General features: G+C 44.0%; 1 protein-coding gene across 2 annotated transcripts in view; it reads right to left on the reverse strand.

Moving 5' to 3' along the window:
* Positions 1–5,399: 5,399 nt before the first annotated feature.
* Positions 5,400–25,118, reverse strand: part of SLC24A3 (solute carrier family 24 member 3) — a 498,892-nt gene continuing 479,173 nt past the window's right edge. For both annotated transcript variants that reach the window (XM_035005775.1, XM_035005776.1), the window contains 2 exons: positions 18,303–18,368; positions 5,400–7,563 (listed from right to left, as the gene is read on the reverse strand). In XM_035005775.1, the coding sequence (XP_034861666.1) occupies positions 7,414–7,563; positions 18,303–18,368 (216 nt within the window). In that variant the 3' untranslated portion in view covers positions 5,400–7,413. The remainder of the gene's footprint in view (positions 7,564–18,302; positions 18,369–25,118) is intronic.

Consider the following 25,118-nt stretch of genomic DNA (forward strand, 5'->3'; position numbering starts at 1 on the left):
GATGGGTCCTCACTGTTTTCCAGACCACTGAGTCACAACTGCTGACTCTCAGAAGTAAGAGTGACATATGACATCGATTTCCCTGATGACGTACTCACACTAAAGGCTCTCTTGTTCCAGAATTCATATGTATAAAGTTTATATATGTATATATAAACTTTCTGTGTAGCTAGTCAACCCATGTCAAAACACTAAAGGGACATAATTTCTTTCTGAAACAAACACTAAAATGTAGTTTAAAATTTGGATTTCTATTAGATCCCTTTTGAGAATAATGTTTACAATTCTGTTACCATGTTCATCCAAAGCCCATTGAAACCCAATGCCTTCAACTCCAATGGATTGGTTTGCTTCATTTATAACAGATTTGCTTCATTTATAATAGATGAGTGAATTTCTTGGCATGGATCTCCTTTATATATTCAAACTTGTTTTTCCTCCTAAGGCGTGTTGTGATTTAATATTCAGGTGGTAGATGAAATCCTGGCTCGAAGTCTAAAGGGCTGCCTCCACGACAGAGGGGTCTTTGCATTCAGGAAACAGGAAACTTCGCATTTGGTTGTAACATGACCCGTTTGGGTCTCACATTAGCACTGCTACCCTGGGAGCATGTTTCATGATTGGTGATGCCCCCTGTAGGGACAGAGGCTGACTGTGGCTGCATAGTGCACAGGGAGATTTAGGGAGTGATGTAGAACATCTCCTTGCTTTGGGGCACAATGCCCTTACTGCTGCCATAGGCTAAGCATAAAATATTTTATTTCTGGAAAGGAAGACTTTCCCCTCCTCCTTGCCTCCCCTCCCGACTATGCATACCAATATCTAAACCCACTTCCTGACTCTGAGCAAAACTTTTAGTGGATAGAAAAATGTGGCTTTGACCATGTCATTTTAGAGCACAGGGTATTCCCTGAGGTTCTTGTAGAAAAGCCAAAAGCCCATGTCTGAGTTAAGGTCTGGCCATAGGCACAAACCAAGCCCATGCCTGTCCCTCACCTGTCCCTCACCTGGGAGTCACAATCATTTCCCACGTGGACACTGACTGGGGCCACAGCCTGCATATGGAGGTTTCTGCACGCCGGGCAGGAGGTGTGTGGCTGACCACCGTTCTACTTTGGTTTCTTAGGCAAGAGTGTAAAGTGGGTATGCGTGATTGTTTGAAGCATTTGGGGCCTTGAAGGCCAACTCTGGTGTAAACCTTTTCTTTCTTTTCTGAGCCATGACATCTTTCTTGGATAGATTTGCATCAAAATAACCTTTTTAGATTAGAAAGTTAGCTGTACGTGGTTGTAATGTGTGAATGAGAGTTCATGGGCAGGGAATTTCTCCTGTATTCACTAGTTTCTCTTGTTGGAGGTTTTTTTTTTTTTCTTTTTTTTTTAAGATTTTATTTATTTGAGAGAGAGAGAGAGTGAGTATGCATGCATGTATGTGCGTGCATGCTTGAGTGGGGGGAGGGGCAGGGGGAGAGGGAGACTCAGACTCCCTGCTGAACAGGGAGCCCCATGGGGATCTTGATCCCAGGACTCAGGGATCATGACCTGAGCTGAAGGCAGACACCTAACCGACTTAGCCACCCAGGTGCTGAGCCACCCAGGTGCCCCTCTCTTGTTGGAGTTTGTAACTAAACCTTTTTCACCTTGAATGAATTAGTGGTTGCCTATGCCCATCTCTACTGAGCTAATAACTCCACCCAGAATCTTGGCTTTCTCTCATCTCATCTTAAATCATTAACTTTGGTTTGGTTTTAGTTTAAAAGTTGTTTTTGGTAGGAAGCAAACATGCTGCAGGATAATAGAGAATGTAGATTATGGAGTTGCCCAAATTTCTTTTCTTACCTTCAGCCATTTGTAGATCTCAGTGGAAATAGAAAGAAAAAAGAATTTTGAAAGAAATAGTACACCTGTGTGTGTGTGTGTGTGTGTGTTTTGCATAAGCTGTATACCAGTAATATGGGTAGAGGCTAGTATAGGCTTTCTGGACAAAGGACATTATTTACACCAGTGGTTCTCAAAGTGGGATGCAAACCCAGCAGTGACAGCATCTGGGGGTTGGTGAGAAATGCAAATTCTTTGACCTACTGAACTGGAAATTTATATTTGATTAAGTCTCCAGGTAGTTCCGATTGGCGCTTAAATTTGGGAAGCTTGGATTTTAGACCATGAATGAATGTAGGTAAATGCATTTTTTCACACATAAAGTTGAATAGAGTATTTGACTTTTAAGCAACTGGACGGAATAATTCAACCTGACATGACAATAAATTTTTAGAGATTCTGGAACTGGTTGTTTGGACCTGTAAAAGTCAGCAAAACAAATTCTCCTAAAACTACAGCAGTGGTAATTTTGGTTCAAACCCACTGGTGGTTATAGAATTGATGATGGACAGAGCATCTGAATGTATCATCCTGCACCAAGCATGGGAGAGAGATGATACATATGATTTATGTATCAAAAAGAAGGGTACAAAAGTGAGTAGAGCACATCTTTACTTCTGCAAGAATTTAAAAGTATTAGCTTTCTGCTGAAAGCACCTTTGCGCACAGGTGCATCTCTTTTCAGCAATGGCCTGTGGGCATGGCTCAGAATCCCTCAAAACAACTGCTGGGATCCTGAAATTCCTCGCCACACTTTATTCCAGGTTTTGTATACAGTTTTCTGGAATCAGTTACTAGATGAATTGTCTCAATAAACCAGAAGATGTGATATCTTCAAATTAAGTTTTTGATAAACAGGTTAAGTTTGAAGTCTTGAAAGGAAGAATTGTAATGTATGTATATATGCATACATTTACGTAAGTTTATGTTAGCAGGAAAACCCTGAAGTGGCATATATGCCAATGTTGTCTTAAATCTTCCTTTCCCTCCTACCTGTTGCAAAAGCAAAGACCAAAACCAAAATGAGTAGTAACTACAACTATTCACTACACTTAAAATCTCTACAACTTAGTAAGAGTGTTTGCCAAATTGAAGCTCAGTAAAAAATTAATGGGACTACTGGCCACAATTTATTAAGGAAATAAATGTTCTGAGTGCAACAGGAAGCCATCTGAGAGCTTTTGGTGGAGTTTTATTGCTCTGCACTGGGTTTTGAAACTAAGCATAAAGCGCAATGTGAATCAATTCTGGGGCATCACATCATTTATCTTACCCATGTTGCTAATCCTCTACTTGTCCATGGCTTCAGTGCCTGACTTTTTCAGCATCTCTAAGTGCTCCACACCTCTGGAGGATGATGCAATGGACACATGGCTTTTTATTTATCAGAGAAACGTTGGCTGAACCCACCCAATTCCTCCTGAAGTTGTATCATAACAGACAGCTGGATATATGGAAAGTTTTCAAAGATCCATTGGATTGTTTTCATAGAGAGTTTTGATGTCAGATAGATGGTGTGTGTGTGTGTGTTGAGCAGTCATTGCAGAAAATATAAAAGTAAATGAGACTCAGTAATTAGTATGAGCCCACACAAAATTCAACATGGAAATGTCCCATCTACTTCAAAATAGCTGATCAAAATGGGTCAGAATAATTGGATAATTAGCCTGTTAATGGGACAATCATCCAAATTTGGAAAGGTAAAAATAAATAAATCTTAGAAGGAGCATCACTAACACCAATTTCCCACTTCCAGTTTCTCCCAACAATCTGAATATTTTCATGACCAATTAGGTAAAGCTCTAAGGCTATGTTTTATTACATTTTATTGCAAGTTGGATGTTATTCCTATTTTATATACCACAATTCAAAACCATTTGGACCTTAGAATATTATCAACCCTCTCTCCCCATTTTTAAACATTTAGGCTTTTCTTTGAAGCCTGTGTGCCTAAAGTGACATAAAGAATCTCAAATCTCTAGCATTCGAATTCATGACTGTAAACTATAAGCATCAGTAGCAGTAGACTTAGGAAAACATAATCACCCACCTACCCTCCAGCCAGCTCCTTTTGGAAGTAGATATAAAACATGTACCTACAAAAGGGCACTACCCCTAAAAAGGTAGGGCCAGTACTTTCCTTCAGAAGGGAGACAGAAGCCTTTTGGAAACTTCCCCATGTCGTGGCCTCTCAGGGCATCCAAAGCCACCTAACAGGTATGTGTGCTGGCAGGGGTCCTAGCAGGCCAGGACATGGTTGGGAATGTATTTTCCAGAAAAAGAGGACTTTCTGGCCGTTCCTCCTTGGGGGTCAACTACGATGTGCTGAGGAAGAAGTGCAAACTCCAGCATCCGTCTTCCCTTGCCCCCTTATACACAAGATCACAGCCTGGGGAGTTCACCAGCACACTCCAGAAAATTGCTGAGAGGTGTGACTCTGGTGTTACTGTCAGGTATGGCCTATTGAATCAAAATTCTTCCCTTACATCCATTCTAACCCCTTCCAAATAAATCCCAGAACAGTGGGAGCAGTGAGAATAGCAACATCAGCTATCTTGTATCTTTGGAGAGCAGCTCATTTAGAACCACATTCTCAGTCGATAACTCAAGACACAATCGTGCATGGCAGGGATCTGAGCAGAAATAGGCCAAGTGCTCATTTCATATGCGAAACCTTCCAGTTCCTAGGTTGGCAATCATTATGCATGGGAACTTTACCTTATCCCATGATTCTGTCTTTGAGAAATTTAGCATGGAACTACAGTTTCTAAAGATATCATAGAAAGCATGCTTGAAAGAAAAAAAACAATCAAGCTTCAGATCAAATGTTTTGCCTAAGACTAAAGCTAATGAAGACCAATATAAAAAGTACCAATCAGAATAATGAAAATACCCTGTCCATGTCCAGCATATATTTATAAAATGCACAAATAGAGTGGTAAAGCATTTTTAGATGTCAACACCTTTTCCCTCCAACCTGGGAAAAACATATTATATATATAACTTTTTTTTAAGTAGTCTCCACACCCAGGGTGGAGCCCAACGTAGGTCTTGAACTCACAACCCTGAGATCAAGACCTGAGGCTGAGATCAAGAGTCAGGCACTTAACCGATTGAACCACCCAGGCACCCCTAGGGGAATACATTTTTTTTACATAGTTAAACAGAAGTTGGTGCTGTGACTTACTGGCAATTTTTCTTCTGATTCCTATAAATGAATTCTGTTGCTCCAGGTGGAAACCTGGCTTGTTCACTAACCTTGGTCTACTTTTAGATCTGGGTAATTATTTCTTGGTAGTCGCTCAGGGTAAGAACGTGGCTTATTACAAGGATGTGTTAGTCTCTCTTTTCCGGAGTTAGCTTCAGGGAAGTCTGAATTTTCACATTTGAAAAGTAGTCAGATCAGACAGGATAAAGAACTTGAACGTTGCTGAACATTATCAGTAGTGCTGGAATCTCTTCCTCTCACTCCAGCTGAAAGAATTCCTAAGAGAGCATTGCATGGACTCTACAGGATGACAGATACAAAGTCCCTGTGAGATTTAGAGGAGACCCATGATTTGTGACTTCACACTTGCAATCTACCAGACATTTGCCAGCCTTCCAGGTGAGCCCACCCAGAAAGAGTAGAAGCACGAATACCTGGCCATTTCCTTCCATGCATACAGGTCAGTGCGGTTAAAACAGGCAACACTCTAGGAGAGGAAGTAAAGCGCAATGCTCAAGAAAGGATACAGAACAGAGAAGTTTATTTTACACTATCCGTCCAAGAAAACAATCTCCATAAACCAGTGCAAAATGTGCAACAGAATCAATACGTGTGTCTTAGCTCTGAGAGCCCAAATTGGTGATTTCCTCTCCCATTCCTCCTTCGGGCAGGTGCCCCATCGGCTAACGCTGGCCTCGGTTTGCACCATTGACAGAAACATTCAACCCATTTGTAGCAGGTTATTTTTACAATTCACACCAGAATGTGTAGAAGGGACGGGGGGAAAACCATACTGAATGAATGATAAGTGATCAGTGCTTAAAGTAAATACAGGGGGCAGCAGGGGCAAGAATCCACAGTTTCAATAAATACAAGTGTAACAAGCATGGGTGGGTCTCAACTCGGTGGAATTAGTCTGCATAATAATCCAGCATCATACAAAATCTAGCAGGGCTGTTGAGCAGTGATTGGCAACAATGTTCACAATAATTTATGCCCTTGAGCGAGTCTTGCATTGAACACATTCTGTGGTTCCAAAGGTGTCAGTCAGTTCTCTGTTTTCTCCTTCCCTGGCCATCCTCCAGGATGGGAGGGGTGGAGCTGGGGCAGCTTGGTGGAGGCGTCCCATGAGGAAGGACGCTGGCCCAAGAGCCAGCTGTCAGGGTCCAGTGTACTCAATACCGAGTGGCAAATCGGGACTTTAGTGACGACGTCTGTGCAAAGTGTGCTTCTCTCCATTTTCCAAGAAACCAGTGTCTGTAACTCCTGCACGAAAAGCAGTGGTGGCCTCTGGGTCACTCCCTGTCACCCCAAATACCAAGCGACGAGCGCGCATCTCAGGGACTCACGGGCTGGGAAGCTTCTGGTGCTGACTGCCTGGCACCCCACGGATGGGGAGTGTAACCAGGGCCCCTCATCCAAAGGCCTCAGGCAGGCTAGAACTATTGCTTGAGAGACTAGAAGGAACCTAGTGAGAAAAAGATGATCCTAATGGCTATGGGGGAAGCTGTCTTCTTCCTTGAAAGCCTCGTGCCCCCTAGGTAACGCCTACAGGACTTCCGGGAGGCGTCCACGGATATGAAACATCACGCATGTGTTCTTGGTGGCCCCGCCCACGTGTTCCTCTACTAAGTGCCAAATCCATGCATATTCTACCATGCCTGGGATATGATCCCAGAACACATGGCAGGGACAACCTGTGGATCGTCTGTTAATCCAGAGCCCAGTGAAAGAAGATTTAAGAGAAGCTCTCCGTCTCTGGAAGAAAAGGAAGAAAAGGGGGAAGCCCCCCCCCAAGTAAAACAACCTCCCCAAACCCAGTCACCTAGGCATTACCTCAAAACATAATGAAATCCCGAACACTCCCTAGCATCGATATACCCTCTTCTCCTCTCTATTCCTTTGACAGTCTCAGGTCATAAATTAGGTTTGTCTTCCATCCAATAACTTAAAAAAGGAGGAGGGATTGTAATAAGTTTTGCCTGGCTTGGGCCAGTTAGCAGCCAGTTTTTTTTTTGTTTTTGTTTTTTGTTTTTTTTCCTAGAATCTCAGTCACTGTTCAAAAATGGAGCTTGAAAATTCACGCGGATGTCAGAGTCTTCACACGGAGGAGACAGGAAGGGGTGGGTGGGAGGAAACCAGGGAGGAGGAGGGGGAGCAGGGAGGGGAGGGGACAGCCTGGGCCACCGAGGCAGGAGCAGAGGCCTGTGACCAGCGCGGGAGAGCCGGAGGCCCCGGCCCCGGGTGGGGCCCGCGTGACTCGGGGTGCGGCTGGATCTTGTATTGCACAGAAAAGGAGGCCCAAGGCTCGGCGGGCGGCCGGCCGGGTCAGTGGTCCCCGCACATGGGCAAGTTCACAAACGTGAACACGTTGAACTCCGTCATGATGGAGAAGCACAGGAATACGCCGTACAGGAAAAGGCATCCGCACCCGAGCTTCTTGTCCAGCTGCCACTTGTTCAAGTGAACGCCAAACACCTGCAACACACACAGCGGGGTCAGAGGGTGCGGGAAGAGGAAGCACGGCGGGGGGGGGGGTGCTTTGCGGGGGGCTGGGGGAGGGGCCGCCAATGTCTTGCAGGGCACCGAGTGTCTCTGAGCCTCTCAAGCCCATCGCTCACGTTTTGGAAACTCAGAACACTGAAATCAAGAAGAAGGGAATTCAGAACTTTAAAATAACTTTAAAAAGTCATAATGATGGGACCAATCGACTCAGGTACCGCGGCCACCACACTTGCCCTGGACTCCAACGCAGCACTGCTCTGTGCCCGAATCACCTGTTCTGACTCTTCACCCTTTTGTCCCCAAGCAGCCCCTGGCTCTTCCTGAGGATGCATCTCTTCCATTCCCATGCCTGGAGGCAAGGGAGTTGTACCCCTTGCTCCTCACTGCTGCTTCCCCCAAAACACCCAGCTTGGAATCTAAAGCCTTCCAACAGTCACACTCCATCCCACCTGGCTACAGTCCACACTGCAAACCCGGCCTCTCCCACTCCCCCTTCCCCAGATCCCAGAGTCCCACTCACTGCCACTCCTATCTACAGCACCCAGACGCCCTTCCCTGCGATTTCACCATCCATGGAGAGGATCTTCCCAACACCTGTCCTCCACCCCATTCCCACCCTGCACCTGCACTGCACCCACTAGTCTCATGTGGCTGCACAAATTTGAACGTAAGTCAAATAATATTAAAAACTGAGTTGCTCAGTTGTACTAGCCACATGTCACGTGCTCCATATCCACACATGGCCAGTGGCTGCTGTCAGGGCAGGTGCAGGTGCAGGCCACCAGACAAGTTCTGCTGGACAGCCACGCAGCCGAGAGCCGGCGATGAGCAAGAACAGAAACGACTCTATGCTCTCACTGTCCTTCATCCGCTCTCTGACTGCCATCTCCTCTTTCCGTCTTTGTCCATCTGGTACCCTCCCTCCCACAACTCTGCAGACCTTCAGGACCGAGAATTCACAGCTTCCACCACCATTCCGCTGCATGCCACCCCCTGGACCCACCCCTGTCCCATCTTACCCTGCCAAAATCCCACCAGCAATCACTAGAACCACCCCTGGCATCCACCACATTCACTGGCCTCTCTGGTGCTCCCATGGCGGAGCCACAGCCTTGGGTTCAAGCCCAGCTTCCAGGGACTCCACATTGCTTCCGTGCTGCTGACCCAGGCTGGAGGGAAATGCCTGGCCATGCCGAAGAATCTCACTTTAAATTCAAGCCTACAGGGGGCGGAGCAAGATGGCGGAGGAGTAGGAGACCTGGATTTTGTCTGGCCTAAGGAATTCAGCTGGATAGGGACCAAACCATTCTGAACACCTACAAACTCAACAGGAGATCGAAGAAAAGAATAGCAACAACTCTCTGAACAGAAAAGTGACCACTTTCTGGAAGGTAGGACGTGCGGAGAAGTGAATCCGAGGCGATATTTGGGAGGATAGATGGCGGGGGGGGGGGCTCCGTCGGCCGCTTCTGGCAAGTGATAGAGCCGCAGAGCACAAAATCGGAACTTTTAAAAGTCTGCTCCGCTGAGGGACGTCGCTCCAGTGGCTAAGCAGGGGGTGGAACACTCACGGGACAGTGTGGTCTCAGGACCCAAGGGGTCACAGAAAGACTGGGGGTGCCTGAGTGCGGCAGAGCTCCCAGGTATCGGAGCAGGGAAGCCGGCTGCAGAGGCGGAGCCCAGGCGCGGGCTCTCAGCTCGGGGTTGCCATAAACCGTAATCCGCGGCACAGTCGGGCCCCTGCTCCTCCAGCAGGGACCCAACAAGCGGCAGATTCGGGGAGACTCACCTTCCTCCCCCGGGAGGAGCGGCGCGGGAGTGCACCGCAGGGATCTGCTGGGTTTGGAGACTACACACGGGGTCGGGTGCCAGAGATAGAAACGCGCGGTCACAGGCCAGGTGAGCACGGAGTGACTGACTGCTTATCTCTGGGGGCTCACTGAGGAGTGGGGCCCTGAGTTCTCAGCTCCTCCAGGGCGGAGATTGGGAGGCCGACATTTTCACTCTCTGCCTCCAAAGCTGTACGGAAAGCTTGCAGGGAACAAAAGCTCCCTAGAGCAAACCCAAGCAGATTACCTAGCCCTGACCGGGCAAGGGCAGGGCAGTTCCGCTTCCAGCAAAGATATTTGGGAACCATGGCAACAGGCCCCTCCCCAGAAGATCAGCAAGAACAGCCAGCCAAGACCAAGTTTACCGATCAATGAGAATGGCAGAACTCCAGTGCTAGGGGAATACTGCACATAGAATCCATGGCTTTTTTACCATGATTCTTCAGTCTTTCAAAGTTAATTTTTTTTTTTAACTGTCTTTTTTTTTTTTGAATTTTTCTTTTACCCCTTTTCAACCAACATCTTATCAATCCCTTTTTTAAAAAACATTTTTATTTTTCATTTTTAGAGTCATATCCTATCCCTTCATATTAGTTACCCTTATTTTTGGCATATATATATAAGTTGTTCTCTCTTTAAAATTTTGAGATAGTTTCTTCTAACAGATCAAAATGTACCCTAAATCTCTAGTGTATGGTTTTGTTCTACTCTCCTGCCTGATCACATTCTCTCCTTTTTTTTCTTTCTTTTTGTTTAAAATCCTCTTTTCTTTTTTCAAACAACTTCTTATCAATTCCTTTTATAAAATTTTTTTATAAATTTCATCTTTACAGTTATATTCCATCCCTTCATCATATCAACCCTTATTTTGTACATATATAAGTTTTCTTTCTTTAAAATTTTGGGAGGCACTTTCTTCTAACAGACCAAAATACACCCCAAATCTAGTGTGTGGCACTGATCTATGCACCAGCCTGATCATATTTGATCATATTCTGTTTTTTTTTGTTTTGTTCTGTTTTTTTTTTCCTGTTTTTATCTTTTTCTTTTTCTTTTTTCTTTCTTTCCCTTTCTTTTTCCCCTGGCTTCAGGTTTTTTCTGATTTGTTTAGAGTATATTTTCTGGGGACGTTGTTACCCTGTTAGCATTTTGTTCTCTCATTAATCTATTCTCCTCTGGACAAAATGACAAGACGGAAAAAATCACCTCAACAAAAAGAACAAGAGGTAGTACCGACTGCCAGGGACCTACTCAATACGGACATTAGTATGATGTCGGATCTAGAGTTCAGAATCGTCACTTTAAAGATACTAGCTGGGCTTGAAAAAAGCATGGAAGTTATTAGAGAAACGCTTTCTGGAGAAATAAAAGAACTAAAATCTAACCAAGTCAACATCAAAAAGGCTATTAATGAGGTGCAATAAAAAATGGGGGTGCCAACTGCTAGGATAAATGAGGCAGAAGAGAGAATCAGTGATATAGAAGACCAAATGATGGAAAATAAAGAAGCTGAGAAAAGGAGAGATAAACAACTACTGGATCACGAGGGCAGAATTCGAGAGCTAAGCGATACCATAAGATGAAACACCATTAGAATAATTGGGATCCCAGAAGAAAAAGAAAGAGAGGGGTAGGAGGTATATTGGAGCAAATTATAGCAGAGAACTTCCCTAATTTGGGGAAGGAAACAGGCATCAAAATCCAGGAGGCACAGAGAACCCCTCTCAAAATCAATAGAAATAGGTCAACACCCCGACATCTAATAGTAAAACTTACAAGTCTCAGAGACAAAGAGAAAATCCTGAAAGCAGCTCAGGAGAAGAGATATGTAACCTACAATGGTAGAAACATTAGACTGGCAACAGACTTATCCACAGAGACCTGGCAGGCCAGAAAGGACTGGCAGGATATATTCAGAGCACTAAAGGAGAAAAATATGCAGCCAAGAATACTATATCCAGCTAGGCTGTCATTGAAAATAGAAGGAGAGATAACAAGCTTCCAGGACAAACAAAAACTAAAGGAATTTGCAAACACGAAACCAGCCCTACAAGAAATATTGAAAGGGGTCCTCTAAGCAAAGAGAGACCCTAAAAGCAACATAGACCAGAAAGGAACACAGACAATATACAGTAACAGTCACCTTACAGGCAATACAATGGCACTAAATTCATATCTTTCAATAGTTACCCTGAATGTAAATGGGCTCAATGCCCCAATCAAAAGACACAGGCTATCAGATTGGATTAAAAAACAAGACCCATCGATATGCTGTCTGCATATTGAAAGTGAGGGGGTGGAAAACCATTTACCATGCTAATGGACACCAAAAGAAAGCTGGGGTGGCAATCCTTATATCAGACAAATTAGATTTTAAACTAAACACTGTAATAAGAGATGAGGAAGGACACTATATCCTACTTAAAGGGTCTATCCAACAAAAAGATCTAACAATTGTAAATATCCATGCCCCTAACATGGGAGCAGCCAATTATATAAGGCAATTAATAACAAAAGCAAAGAAACACATTGACAACAATACAGTAATAGTAGGGGACTTTAACATCCCCCTCACTGAAATGGACAGATCATCTAAGCAAAAGATCAACAAGGAAATAAAGACTTTAAATGACACACTGGACCAAATGGACTTCACAGACATATTCAGAACATTCCATCCCAAAGCAACAGAATACACATTCTTCTCTAGTGCCCATGGAACATTCTCCATGGATTTAGGACCTGATTTAGGACCTTAGGATTTAGGTCCTAAATCAGGTTTCAACTGGTACCAAAAGATTGGGATCATTCCCTGCCTATTTTCAGACCACAATGCTTTGAAACTAGAACTCAATCACAGGAGGAAAGTTGGAAAGAACTCAAATACATGGAGGCTAAAGAGCATCCTACTAAAGAATGAATGGGTCAACCAGGAAATTAAAGAAGAATTTAAAAAATTCATGGAAACCAATGAAAATGAAAACACAACTGTTCAAAATCTTTGGGATGCAGCAAAGGCAGTCCTAAGAGGAAAGTATATAGCAATACAAGCCTTTCTCAAGAAACAAGAAAGATCTCAAGTACACAACCTAACCCTACACCTAAAGGAGCTGGAGAAAGAACAGCAAATAAAGCCTAAACCCAGCAGGAGAAGAGAAATAATAAAGATCAGAGCAGAAATCAATGAAATAGAAACCAAAAGAACAGTAGAACAGATCAACGAAACTAGGAGCTGGTTCTTTGAAAGAATGAACAAGATTGATAAACCCCTGGCCAGACTTATCAAAAAGAAAAGAGAAATGACCCAAATCAAGAAAATCATGAATGAAAGAGGAGAGATCACAACCAATACCAAAGAAATACAAACAATCATTGAATCTCAGATCTGTACCTCTGAAACAAATAATGCAATATATGTTAAGAAAGAAAAAAAGAAGAAGAAGGTAGCGGGAGGGGAAGAATGAAGTGGGGGAAATCGGAGGGGTAGACGAACCATGAGAGATGATGGACTCTGAAAAACAAACTGAGGCTAATAGAGGGGAGGGGGGGTGGGAGGATGGGTTAGCCTGGTGGTGGGTATTGAGGAGGGCACATTCTGCATGGAGCACTGGGTGTTATGCACAAACAATGAATCATGGAACACTTCATCTAAAACTAATGATGTAATGTATGGGGATTAACATAAGAATAAAAAAAAAAGAAATACAAACAATCATAAGAACATATTATGAGCAACTCTATGCCAGCAAATTAGATAACCTGGAAGAAATGGAGGCATTCCTAGAGATGTATCAACTACCAAAACTGAACCAGGAAGAAATTGAAAACCTGAACAGACCTATAACCACTAAGGAAATTGAAGCAGTCATCAAAAATCTCTCAAAAACAAAAGCCCAGGGCCAGATGGCTTCCCAGGGGAATTCTACCAAACATTTAAAGAAGAATTAATACCTGTTCTTCTGAAACTGTTCCAAAAAATAGAAATGGAAGGAAAACTTCCAAACTCATTTTATGAGGCCACCATTACCTTGATCCCCAAACCAAAGACCCCATCAAAAAGGAGAATTACAGGTCAATATCCTTGATGAACATGGATGCAAAAATTCTCACCAAAATACTAGCCAATAGGATCTAACAGTACATTAAAAGGATTATTCACCACGACCAAGTGGGATTTATCCCTGGGCTGCAAGGTTGGTTCAACATCCGCAAATCAAACAACGTGCTACAATACATTAACAAAAGAAAGAACAAGAATCATATGATCCTCTCAATAGTTGCAGAAAAAGCATTTGACAAAGTACAGCATCCTTTCTTAATCAAAACTCTTCAGAGTATAGGGATCGAGGGTACATACCTCAATATCATAAAAGCCATCTATGAAAAACCTACAGCGAATATCATTCTCAATGGGGAAAAACTGAGAGCTTTCCCCCTAAGGTCAGGAACGCAGCAGGGATGTCCACTATCACCACTGCTATTCAACATAGTATTAGAAGTCCTAGCCACAGCAATCAGACAACAAAAAGAAATCAAAGGCATCCAAATTGGTAAAGAAGAAGTCAAAATCTCACTCTTTGCAGATGATATGATACTTTATGTGGAAAACCCAAAAGACTCCACCCCAAAACTGCAAGAACTCATACAGGAATTCAGTCAAGTGGCAGGATATAAAATCAATGCAGAGAAATCAGTGGCATTCCTATACACCAACAACAAGACAGAAGAAAGAGAAATTAATGAGTCGATCCCATTTACAATTGCACCCAAAACCAAAAGATACCTGGGAATAAATCTAACCAAAGAGGCAAAGGATCTGTACTCAGAAAATGATAAAATATTCATGAAAGAAATTGAGAAAGACACAAAGAAATGGAAAAACGTTCCATGCTCTGGATTGGAAGAACAAATATTGTGAAGATGTCAATGCTACCTAGAGCAATCTACCCATTCAGTGCAATCCTCATCAAAATACCATCCACTTTTTTCAAAGAAATGGAACAAATAATCCTAAAATTTGTATGGAACCAGAAAAGACCCTGAATAGCCAGAGGAATGTTGAAAAAGAAAAGCAAAGCTGGCAGCATCACAGTTCCGGACTTCCTGCTCTATTACAAAGCTGTCATCATCAAGACAGTATGGTACTGGCATAAAAACAGACACATAGATTAATGGAACAGAATAGAGAGCCCAGAAATGGACCCTCAACTCTATGGTCAACTCATCTTTGACAAAGCAGGAAAGAATGTCCAAAGGCAAAAAGACAGTCTCTTCAACAAATGGTGTTGGGAAAATTGGATAGCCACATGCAGAAGAATGAAACTGGACCATTTTCTTACACTGCACACAAAAATAGACTCCAAATGGTTGAAAGATCTCAATGTGAGACAGGAGTCCATCCAAATCCTAAAGGAGAACACAGGCAGCAACCTCTTCAACCTCAGCTGCAGCAACTTCTTCCTAGAAACATCGCCAAAGGCAAGGGAAGCAAGGGCAAAAATGAACTATTGGGACTTCATCAAGATAAAAAGCTTTTGCACAGCAAAAGAAACAGTCAACAAAACCAAAAGACAACCGACAGAATGGGAGAAGATATTTGCAAATGACATATCAGATAAAGGAGTAGTATCCAAAATCTATAAAGAACTTATCAAACTCAACACCCAAAGAGCAAAGAATCCTATCAAGAAATGGGCAGAAGACATGAACAGTCATTTTTCCAAAGAAGACATCCAAATGGCCAACAGACACATGAAAAAGTGCTCAACATCACTTGGCATCAGGGAAATCCAAATCAAAACCTCAATGAGATACCACCTCACACCAGTCAGAATGGCTAAAATTAACAAGTCAGGAAAGGACAGATGTTGGCGGGGATGCGGAGAAAGGGGAACCCTCCTACACTGTTGGTGGGAATGCAAGCTGGTGCAGCCACTCTCAAAAACAGTATGGAGGTTTCTCAAAAAGTTGAAGATAGAGCTACCATATGATCCAGCAATTGCACTACTGAGTATTTACTCCAAAGATACAAATGTAGGGATCCGAAGGGGTACGTGCACCCCGATGTTTATAGCAGCAATGTCCACAATAGCAAAACTGTGGAAAGAGCCAAGATGTCCATCGACAGACGAATGGATAAAGAAGAAGTGGTATATATATACAATGGAATATTATGCAGCCATCAACAGGAATGAGATCCTGCCATTTGCAATGACGTGGATGGAACTGGAGGGTATTATGCTGAGTGAAATAAGTCAATCAGAGAAAGACATGTATCATATGACCTCACTGATATGAGGACTGCTTAATCTCAGGAAACAAACTGAGGGTTGCTGGAGTGGGGGTTGGGGTGGGAGGGATGGGATGGCTGGGTGATAGACACTGGGGAGGGTATGTGCTATGGTGAGCACTGTGAATTGTGCAAGACTGTTGAATCACGGATCTGTACCTCTGAAACAAATAATACATTATATCTTAAGAAAAAAAAAAAAGAAGAAGATAGCAGGAGCAAGAATGAAGGGGGCAAATTGGAGGGGGAGACGAACCATGAGAGAGGATGGACTCTGAAAAACAAACTGAGGGTTCTAGAGGGGAGGGGGGTGGGAGAACGGGTTAGTCTGGTGATGGGTATTAAAGAGGGCACGTTCTGCATGGAGCACTGGGTGTTGTGCACAAACAATGAATCATGGAACACTACATCAAAAACTAATGATGTAATGTATGGTGATTAACATAACAAAAAAATTAAAAAAAAAATTCAAGCCTACAAACGTCAAGTGGGCCATTTATGGCAATCATCCCACATTTCCCTAAGTGCACTGTTTTCCCCTTCTTTGGATGGTGTTTCCAGCCTCTCCCCTCTTCTCAGAACCCCACACCGCCTTCTCTACCTTCACTCTCAGCACATGACCATGTTCCATCCACAGAGCTCCCAACGCCAGACCCACTTGCTTGCCTTCTCTCCTGCTAGTGAGGCCCCTCTGCCCATGGCCCTGTCCATGGTCCACTCCTTCACATACAATCCCACCCCCCCACCATTCAAGAACATGGCCCCAGCAACTGCCCTCCTTTCATCTCCATCTCCCCACCCCACCCCTGGATTACTCCAGCCGGGATACCAGAATGCTGCTACTTCTCTCTTAAAAAACAACTACATTTTTTCTCTCCTTTCTTTATAGCAAGATGACTTGAAAGAGTTGTAAATACCACTGTGTCCAATTTCTCTCCTTCCATTCTCTGTGAACTTGTCCTACTCAACCTTCTGCCTCTTTGCCCCACACAACCACACTCTCATCAAGATCATCCATAACGTTGTATTGCTAACTTGAATGGCCAATGCTCAGGACTCATCTCCCGTGACAGAGCCTATCACTCCCTCCACCCTGAAATACCTTCTCCACTTGGCTTCTAGATGCCATACTTTCCTGGTTTTTCTCCTACCTCTCTAACAGCTCATTCTGTTTCTTTTGGTGTTTTATTATCATCATCCTGACCTCTAACTACCAGAGGGCACCAAGACTCAGACTTTGGGCCTCTGCTCTTTTCTATTCTTGCTCACCCCCTTGCTGCCTGCATCTAATTGCTCGGCTTTAAATACCATCCACATTCTGGGGCCTCCAGCTTGGATGTTTCTTCTGAACTCAGAGTCATCTTTCCAGTGGTTTTTTGACTCTCCCTTGGGTGTTGAACAGGCACTGTAAGCTCAAGATGTTTGAAATTGCTCTTCCCCTACTCCTGACAAATCTACTTCTCTTCCATCTTCCAGCAACCCCATTTCAACATCCCAGGTGGTGGCTAGCCCCATCTCCTACAGGTTGTACAAATGTAGCTGTAAGCATGCACTCTGATGTCGGATGGCTTGCCCGTTCATTCATTTGGTGTCAATTTCTCTAGAGGCCTCAGATGTTCATCTTTGTAATGGGGTTGATGTAGTGTCTATCTGGTGGGCATGTGGTGAGCTCCAAATGGGAAAATGTATGCAAAGCATTGAGCACAATGTGTGGCTATGACAGGTACCATAAGCCTAAGTCACATGAGACCCAAAGAACCTCCTAAGCTACAGAACAAAGGATTGCATAGATTCTCACTTTTGTGTAAGGCAGCATTTGCTTTAGCAAATCCTTGACATCTGACTCACAGCCTGATCCTGTCGATGACCTTCAGCTTCCTGTCTGCTCTTCTGAATTCCTATTCTCTAGCATATGGATGTTCACATGCCAGTGTAATTCAATGACTGTTTCCTTGAAAATTTTAAGAAGAAACACATTGCGTCTCAATGTTTTCTAATGTGAAAATTCAACTGCATACTTGTATGTTAACAGATACTTCATGTGGACCAGTCCATGTGTTGGTGTGAATCAATTTCCACCAAAACATGTCAGCTGAGTTGGAATATCAAATTATACAAGTAGATATAATGGCCAAGATAGCGGAATGGCATAAAAGTATATTGTCAGTAAAACAATGTGTTCTTAGTCTCTGAGTATTGGTCAAATCCATGGATTTATGGAGATGCTTATTAACCTGGAACAGATAATTGGAATCTACCCTTCTCTTGACTAATCTTGCAGAAAAAGTGGTATCTCCCCTTTGCTTTTGATAAAATGGCTTGGGCTTGGCATGAGGCAGGACCACGCTTCTCAGAAGAGGGCTGGCTCCTTTCATAAAGAGGGAAGGCTTTCTAGTGAGTTGCTAGGATCCACTTCTAAAGGAAACAGCCATGAAGGAGATGGGACATCTGGAGGCCGATTGTCCCCATCCACCCGGAGGCCAAGCCCATCTGTTGTCCAAACAAACTCTGTAGCCAAAGAACTCAAGGGTGGGAGTGGAGGTAAGGGGAGAGGAGTCACAGGAACTGGAGAGGGGAAGGAGCTATAGCCCTACCGTGACAAAGACGGAGGCCAGGAGTAAGCCCACGGAGTAGATGAGTCCTCTGCTGTTTAGCCGAATCTGTAAGAAAGGATGCATTGTTAGGCTTCTAAAAAGGCATCTGTTCAGTGCAGGGGCTGAAGCAACTCTGAATAGTGGTCAGTGCAAATCTCTGTTTTAGGATGGCAAACAAAAGGGAGCTTCGACAGCCATGCTCTGCCTCTGGGAGCAGGGACGTGCACCTTCCTAGGACAGCCAGGGGCTCCCTTGTCTAGTCCCCTCTCAGTCCAACCCCATTCATCCCTCCAGAGGCAGTGCCCACTGGGCTGCCCCATGGCCACTTGAATTCCCTGTCATGTGTGGCCTGATTCTTGGTGCCCACAACACTTCCCTGTGGACCTGGCCTCCAGGGAGCATTCTTGACATACAACTTTTAGGATAAATCTCGTGACATGAGGGATGCGAGCAATATTTTGAAAAAATATTACTAAACTTTTTATCTCTTTTGCATTAAATTGTCTGTGAACTGCCCCCAGACTTGATGGGAAGAGATGGATGAGTCTTGCTCTTGTAAGCAAGCAAAGAAGATAAAAGAGTTAACATTCCATTCCTGATATTCGTAAAAGGATTTTGTTTTGTCTTTCAGAGTAAGACAGTGGGGTTAGCTGCCAAACACTGAAGAGAAAGAGAGAAACAATTTTTGGAATTCTTATAAAATAGCGCTGTCCAGTAGAACTTTCTGCCATAATGAAAATGTCCTGTATCTGTGTTGTCCCATATGGCAGCCATTAAGCACATGTGGCTCATACAACTGAACAAAAATTTTAATCTTATCTTCAATTAATTCAGATTTACATTTAAAGAGACACATGTGATTAGTGGCTGCGGTATTGGGCAGGGCCCAATATTTAGAGGCCAACCGGGCCAAAAAATATTACAGAGTTTCTTTCATAGTGTAGAGAAGATGTCCCTTCTGCCTTGTCCTAGGTCAAGGTCATGAGGTAGGCTACCCTGAAATAGGAAGTATGCCTTAGAGCAGCCATGCTCAAAGCGTCCTCCCTGGACCAGCATCACCTGGGGTCTTGTTAGAAATGCAGGAACTCAGGCTGCACCCAGACCTCCTGAATCAGAAACTATGGGGATGGGCCCATCCAAGTGTTTTAATAAACCCTCCAGGTGGTTCTGATGTGTGAGAAAGTTTAAGAAACACTGACTTTAAGCCACTACTGAGGCTAAATCCACTTCTGATCTCCACGGGTTTTGGGGCTGGGACTCTGACATTCATTTTCACCAGTTCTCTTGGAAAGTCTTATCTGCATGGAGGTTTGGGGACCATAGAGCTCCCCACCAACATACACTGTCCTGCTGGGAGTCAAAGGCTCCATCTGTATCCACAGGAAGGAAAAGCAAGGCAGGTTGATCATTTCATTAGAGAACTGAGTGGTTATTAGTAGAAGTGGTTTGGGGCCCTTCTGACAAGGCTCAAGGCGCCTCTTGCCACCCTTTTACCAGTTCAACCCTGGGGTGTAGGTATGGGAACATGTGGGTGTCTCTGTAGGTGGGTGTATTCGGTTTACCTTTTGGTGACAGGAAACTCCATGCCCTTAACAGTCAAAACCTTTGTGTGGGGACCCAGGAGCATAACATATCTCTTTATGTAATGTTCTGACCCTCTCCCCTGCTGGCACAATCCATGTGAGCCAACCATCTGCTGAACTGCAGCTGGAAATTATTCCCAGCCACCAAATGCCTTTTTAAGAGCAAAGGACTCAAATCATCTCTCTCAGAAACCCTTTTGAACTCTTAATTGTCAACATTGCATGGATTCTGCTAAGCACGTGGCCAGTGCATTCCCAGCCCAGCTCACCCTTTGAGCTCTAGGGTTGAATCCTTGTCAGCAACAAGAATTGAGTAAAGTGATTTCCTGCCCCTAGGAAACCAAGAGCCAGTGACAGCCAAGCTCTAAGCAGGAAAATTCTCTTTGGCCAAGCCTTCTGTCTTCAAAATCAATCATATTCAATTAGAGTTTTGGAACTTTACTCTTCCTCCACTGACATAAAATCTCAAACAGTGGTGCTTCTAAAATTGTAAATCTGGCTCCAAAGACTAAGGACAACTGACTTGGTGGGGTTTCTGAGTATTTTTTACGTTTTCACCTTTTCCTCTGCAGTGTCCCTTTGGTAACAGATTGCCACATGCACCCAGGGGTAACTTCTGTTTTTTTCATTCATTACAGACCGGGACTCTCAAAGCCTGTATTGATTCCTTGCTATCTGAATCCCCACCTCCACATGTACATGACAGTCAGGAATTAGGTTTCCTTCAGTTGCCTGTGGGTCCAACTTGAATATCTCCCAATCACTGGAGACTATGGATGGTTTGGGGCAAGAGTTGGCCAACAAAATCTGGCCCATCGCCTGGTTTTGTAGATGAAATTTATTGGAGCTCAGCTCATTCATTTGTATATTGTCTACTTCTGCAGTGGCAGAGTCGAGAAGTTTCATAGAGACCATATGGCCCACGAGGCCTAAAATATTTCCCCTCTGGCCCTTTCCAGAAAGTCTGCTGACCCCCGATTTAGGGCACGGACTCCAGATCCAGTTCACCGAACCCCTTCTGAATCCCTGCTCGGTCACCAAGTTGCTATATCATCATGGAAAATGACTTAACTTCCCCATGCCCCAGTTTTCTGAGAAGTAAAATGGAGATAATACAATTCTCATCTCATGAGGTGGTTGTGAGGATTAACTGAATTAATCCATGTTAAAAAGCTTGAACAGGATCCAGTGTATAGTGAGTTCTCAATGTGTCTGGGCCATTATTCTCCATTCAACTCATGAGCTGCCTAATCCCTTCCCTGGTACCCCTGGCTGCTTCTTTTATAAACCCACCACCCAGCAGGCCCCTGATCAAAGCCTCAGTAGATGACAAACACCATAAGGACGGGGGACCACGTCTGACTTTATCCTCTGCTGGGCACAGGGCTGAGCAAAGACCACATGCTTCAATATGTAACCAATGAACAGACAATGAATCTATTTCCTTGCAGAAGTGAAATGGAGCAGGGTGGACTGCTCAGAGAGAGGCTGGGAGCAGGGAGACCCTGGCTGCCATTTCTGGATGGTATTCCAGGAGCAATGCAATCCTGTCCAACATTCACTGTCCCCTTTCCCCACTTTATTATTTTTTTTTAAGAATGCGTATAGCCTTTTTTTCACCTAACATTTTATTATGAAAGTTTTCAAGCATTCAGAAAAATTGAAAGAATGACACCATTTTATTATATCATTTTACCAAAGGGCTTGATTATAGTTCAAAGGTCTTTTGTTTCTAGATGTAATTTCCATATGGTGAAATTCACAAATCGTGATTGCACTGTTCAGTGGGTTCTGAGAAATGCATATACCTATGTTACCTCAACTGTGGCCATGATAGAGACCACTTCCATCCTCCCCAGAAAGTTCTCTTGTTCCCTTATCAGTCTCACCCAGGATCAATCACTGCTTCTAAGCTTAGCCCGTCCAAGAAACTTCATATAAATGGAGCCCTATAATGTGCGTTCTTTTACACCAGGATTCTTTTACTCAGCATAATTTTTAAAGATTTCTTCATTTCCTTCGTATTTTTCATTGCATCAATAGCTCATTTCTTTTTATAACAGCATAAATATATCACAGCTTATTAATTATTCTCTTGTTTATGGACATCTGGCTTGCTTCTAGTTTGGGCTATTAACATGCATTGGTTTTATAATTCACAAACACAACGAAAAGAGACCTACAGTGGCCCCTCTCACCCACAGGAGAAGCAGGAATGGAGATAATGAAGACAGCCAGGGGGTCTGCTGGGACCTCAAACACACTCATGCACCGGGATCCTCTCTCTCTAGCTGCACTAGGAGCCTCTCCAAACAGGGGAGATCCACTTTCCTCACCTTAGTACACTTCTGTCTCCCTTTTGGACCCTCAGTCTTGTCAGATGGGGTGCATACCTCCTTTTTACCTCCCTCTATTCTGCCCATCCCTCCCTCAGTCCTTTTGTCTCTTCCAAGTTCATTGAGCCCTCGCAGGCCCTATCCTCACTTCTGATGCAGATCATGTCCTGACCTTGCCTGGGTAGCCTTCTTACCTCCCCAGCTCGTCCCACTGCTCTGATGGCAGATGCCTGGGTCTTCAGTTTTTCCTCCTTCCACCTAGCACCTAGCTCCCCACTTGTCTACATATATTGTACATTTAAATAAACATCTGCGGGTGATGCTGAGCATGTGTGTATGCTTGTGCACGTGTGTGCACACACATGGGGTGTGTGTGCACATTGGAGGTAGTAAGGCTGGGTGGCAAGGGCCAAGATTTCAGAGCTGGATGAGGAGACTGATGTGGGGGTGGTTTTAAGCTGATCTTTTTAAGCAACACAGTGAGAGGGCACCAAAATAGGTTTTTTTGTAAAAAAAAAAAAAATGAGGCATAATTTGCATACAGTAAAGGCTCAAATCTCTCCTACTGGCTAAGTTTTGACAAATGCATGTACCCATGTAACCCACATCTCAGCAAGATATAAAACATTTCCATCACCCCAATAAGTTTCCCAAAGGGCAGCAAATTTAACTCAACCCCCTTAAAATCTAGTTTCTTGGATCGTGCAAGCCAGCAATAGCACGGACCCGTCTCATCTCTGAACTACCTTTGCAAAAGACTTGAAGCTCTAGCCGTGCATAGTGTTGATCTAAACAATGGTTTCCCTGCTTCCTGAGTCACAGATACAGGGTCCATTAAGTGCAAATGCAGCAAATCTCCATGGCAATGCCCACCAAAGAGCATGCAAGGTACAACTGCCCTGACATTGAACACTGTTTTTATTTCTTTCCTTCAAAATACAGAATTTATTCTCTAATTCCCTCATGGCAATTGTTGCAGAGAAAACAGAAGGCTGGCTGGTTGCCAAGTCAACAGAAATTTAGCCCATGATGCATGTATATTTTTTCATCTGCATGCACACACAGACACCCATTCAGACCTAGCTTTATTTCTGCACACGGTTCATAAGTAGTTCCCTAAATCCTACAGTTTGGGGATCCAAAATCTCTAGCCTCAAAGATTTTGACTTCCCCATATTATAGTTTAAAATATCTCTATGGTTTGAAGTCAACTGTACACATCCAGAGGAATTCTTTTAGGAAAAATAAGGAGCCCCTATATTTTTGCTAATTTATTTATGACCTGGAATGCATGCGCATGTCACTTTGCACTTTCAGATTTGGGTAGTTTGAACATTCGTGTGGGTGTAGGCTCCAAATGGATGTGTCTAGCCTTGGTTTGATGTTGTAAAATATCGCTGGGTGGGAATCTCTTTCCCAGAACAATTAAATGAGGTGAGAAAGTGAATAAGCCTACAGAGAAGAGGTGCTTCAATGGCAGCTGGTGCCTGAGTCCTGTCCCATCCAGAGGGCTCTCACAAACACAGGGCTGTGTGGAATTCTAGTGGCGACTCGGAGGTAGGTAGGGTGGGTTTGTTCTCCCCATGTAAAGATGAGACAACTGATGCTCTGGGAAGTTCAGCACTTGGCCAAGGTAAGATTCTGCTCACCAATTCCCATTGATGTGTGGGTGTGGGTTTTCCCCACACATCCAAGCATTTCAGTGACCCCAGATGGGTGTCCTACAATTTAACTCAATTCTTTTTTTCTTTTTTTTAAAGAATTTATTTATTTATTTGAGAGAGAGAGAGAGCATGAGCAGGGGGGAAGGGCGGAGGGAGAAGCAGACTTCCCGTTGAGCAGGGAACCTGATGCGGGGCTTGATGTGGAACTCGATCCCAGGACTCCGGGATCATGACCTGAGCGGAAGGTAGACGCTTAACTGACTGAGCCACCCAGACGCCCTAACAATTTAATGCACTTCTGACACTATTTACCCAGTGACAACATCAGATCGCACAGGGAAAGGGCTCAGTCCTACAAGACTGCCCTGCCTGCCCCCAGATACCAATCACAAGTCCAGGTCTCACCTGTGCTTCTGATGGACTAGCTATAGATTGGAGATTCCAAGGACCCCCTCCTTGGTCTTGGTTAGTTTGTAAGAGTGGCTCACAGAACTGAGGAACACATTTTATTGACTAGATGACGGGTGTGTTATAAAAGGTATAACTTGTAGGGGCAGCCAGATGGAGGAGATGCACAGGGCGAGGTATGGGGAAAGGGAGCAGAGCCTCCATGCTGTCTTGGAGCAAACCACTCTCCCCAAATCTCCACGTGTTCACTAACCCGGAAGCTCTCGGAACCCTGTCCTTCTGCGTTTGTATACAGGCTCCACTGCATAGGGAATTGATTAAATCATTGGCTATTGGCAATGATTCAACTTCCAGCCTCTCTCCTCTCCCTGTCAGGGGTAGGACTGAAAGTTTCAACTTTTTAATCACGTGGTTGGTTCTCCTGGCAACCAGCTCCCACCCTTAGATGGGATAGGAAAGTCACCTCATTACATAACAGAAGACACCTTATAGTTCTCATCACTGGGAAAATTCCAGAAGTTTTAGGAGCTCTGTGCTAGAAACAGGGATGAAGATCAAACATGTATTTCTTACTATAAATCATAATATCACACAAGGCCAGGAAGCTGGTAAGGGATCAGTGTAGACTGAAAATTGGAATTCCGACAGTAAATTCTAGACTTTTCCTTGCACCCTGCAGGGCACAGGGAAAATGCTAGAGTTCTCTTCACCCATTAAGAACCCTCAAAAGTGGCATCTTGACCTTTCCTGCTTATCGTTTCTGAAACCATCCTGAATAAACTTTAAGAACCACAGATGCCAGTGTGGCAGATACCTCTGGGACCC

This window comes from Mirounga leonina, unplaced genomic scaffold, assembly GCF_011800145.1.
Source record: "Mirounga leonina isolate KUSES-001 unplaced genomic scaffold, KU_Mleo_1.0 Mir_150, whole genome shotgun sequence".
In the NCBI taxonomy this organism is placed as follows: Eukaryota; Metazoa; Chordata; class Mammalia; order Carnivora; family Phocidae; genus Mirounga; species Mirounga leonina.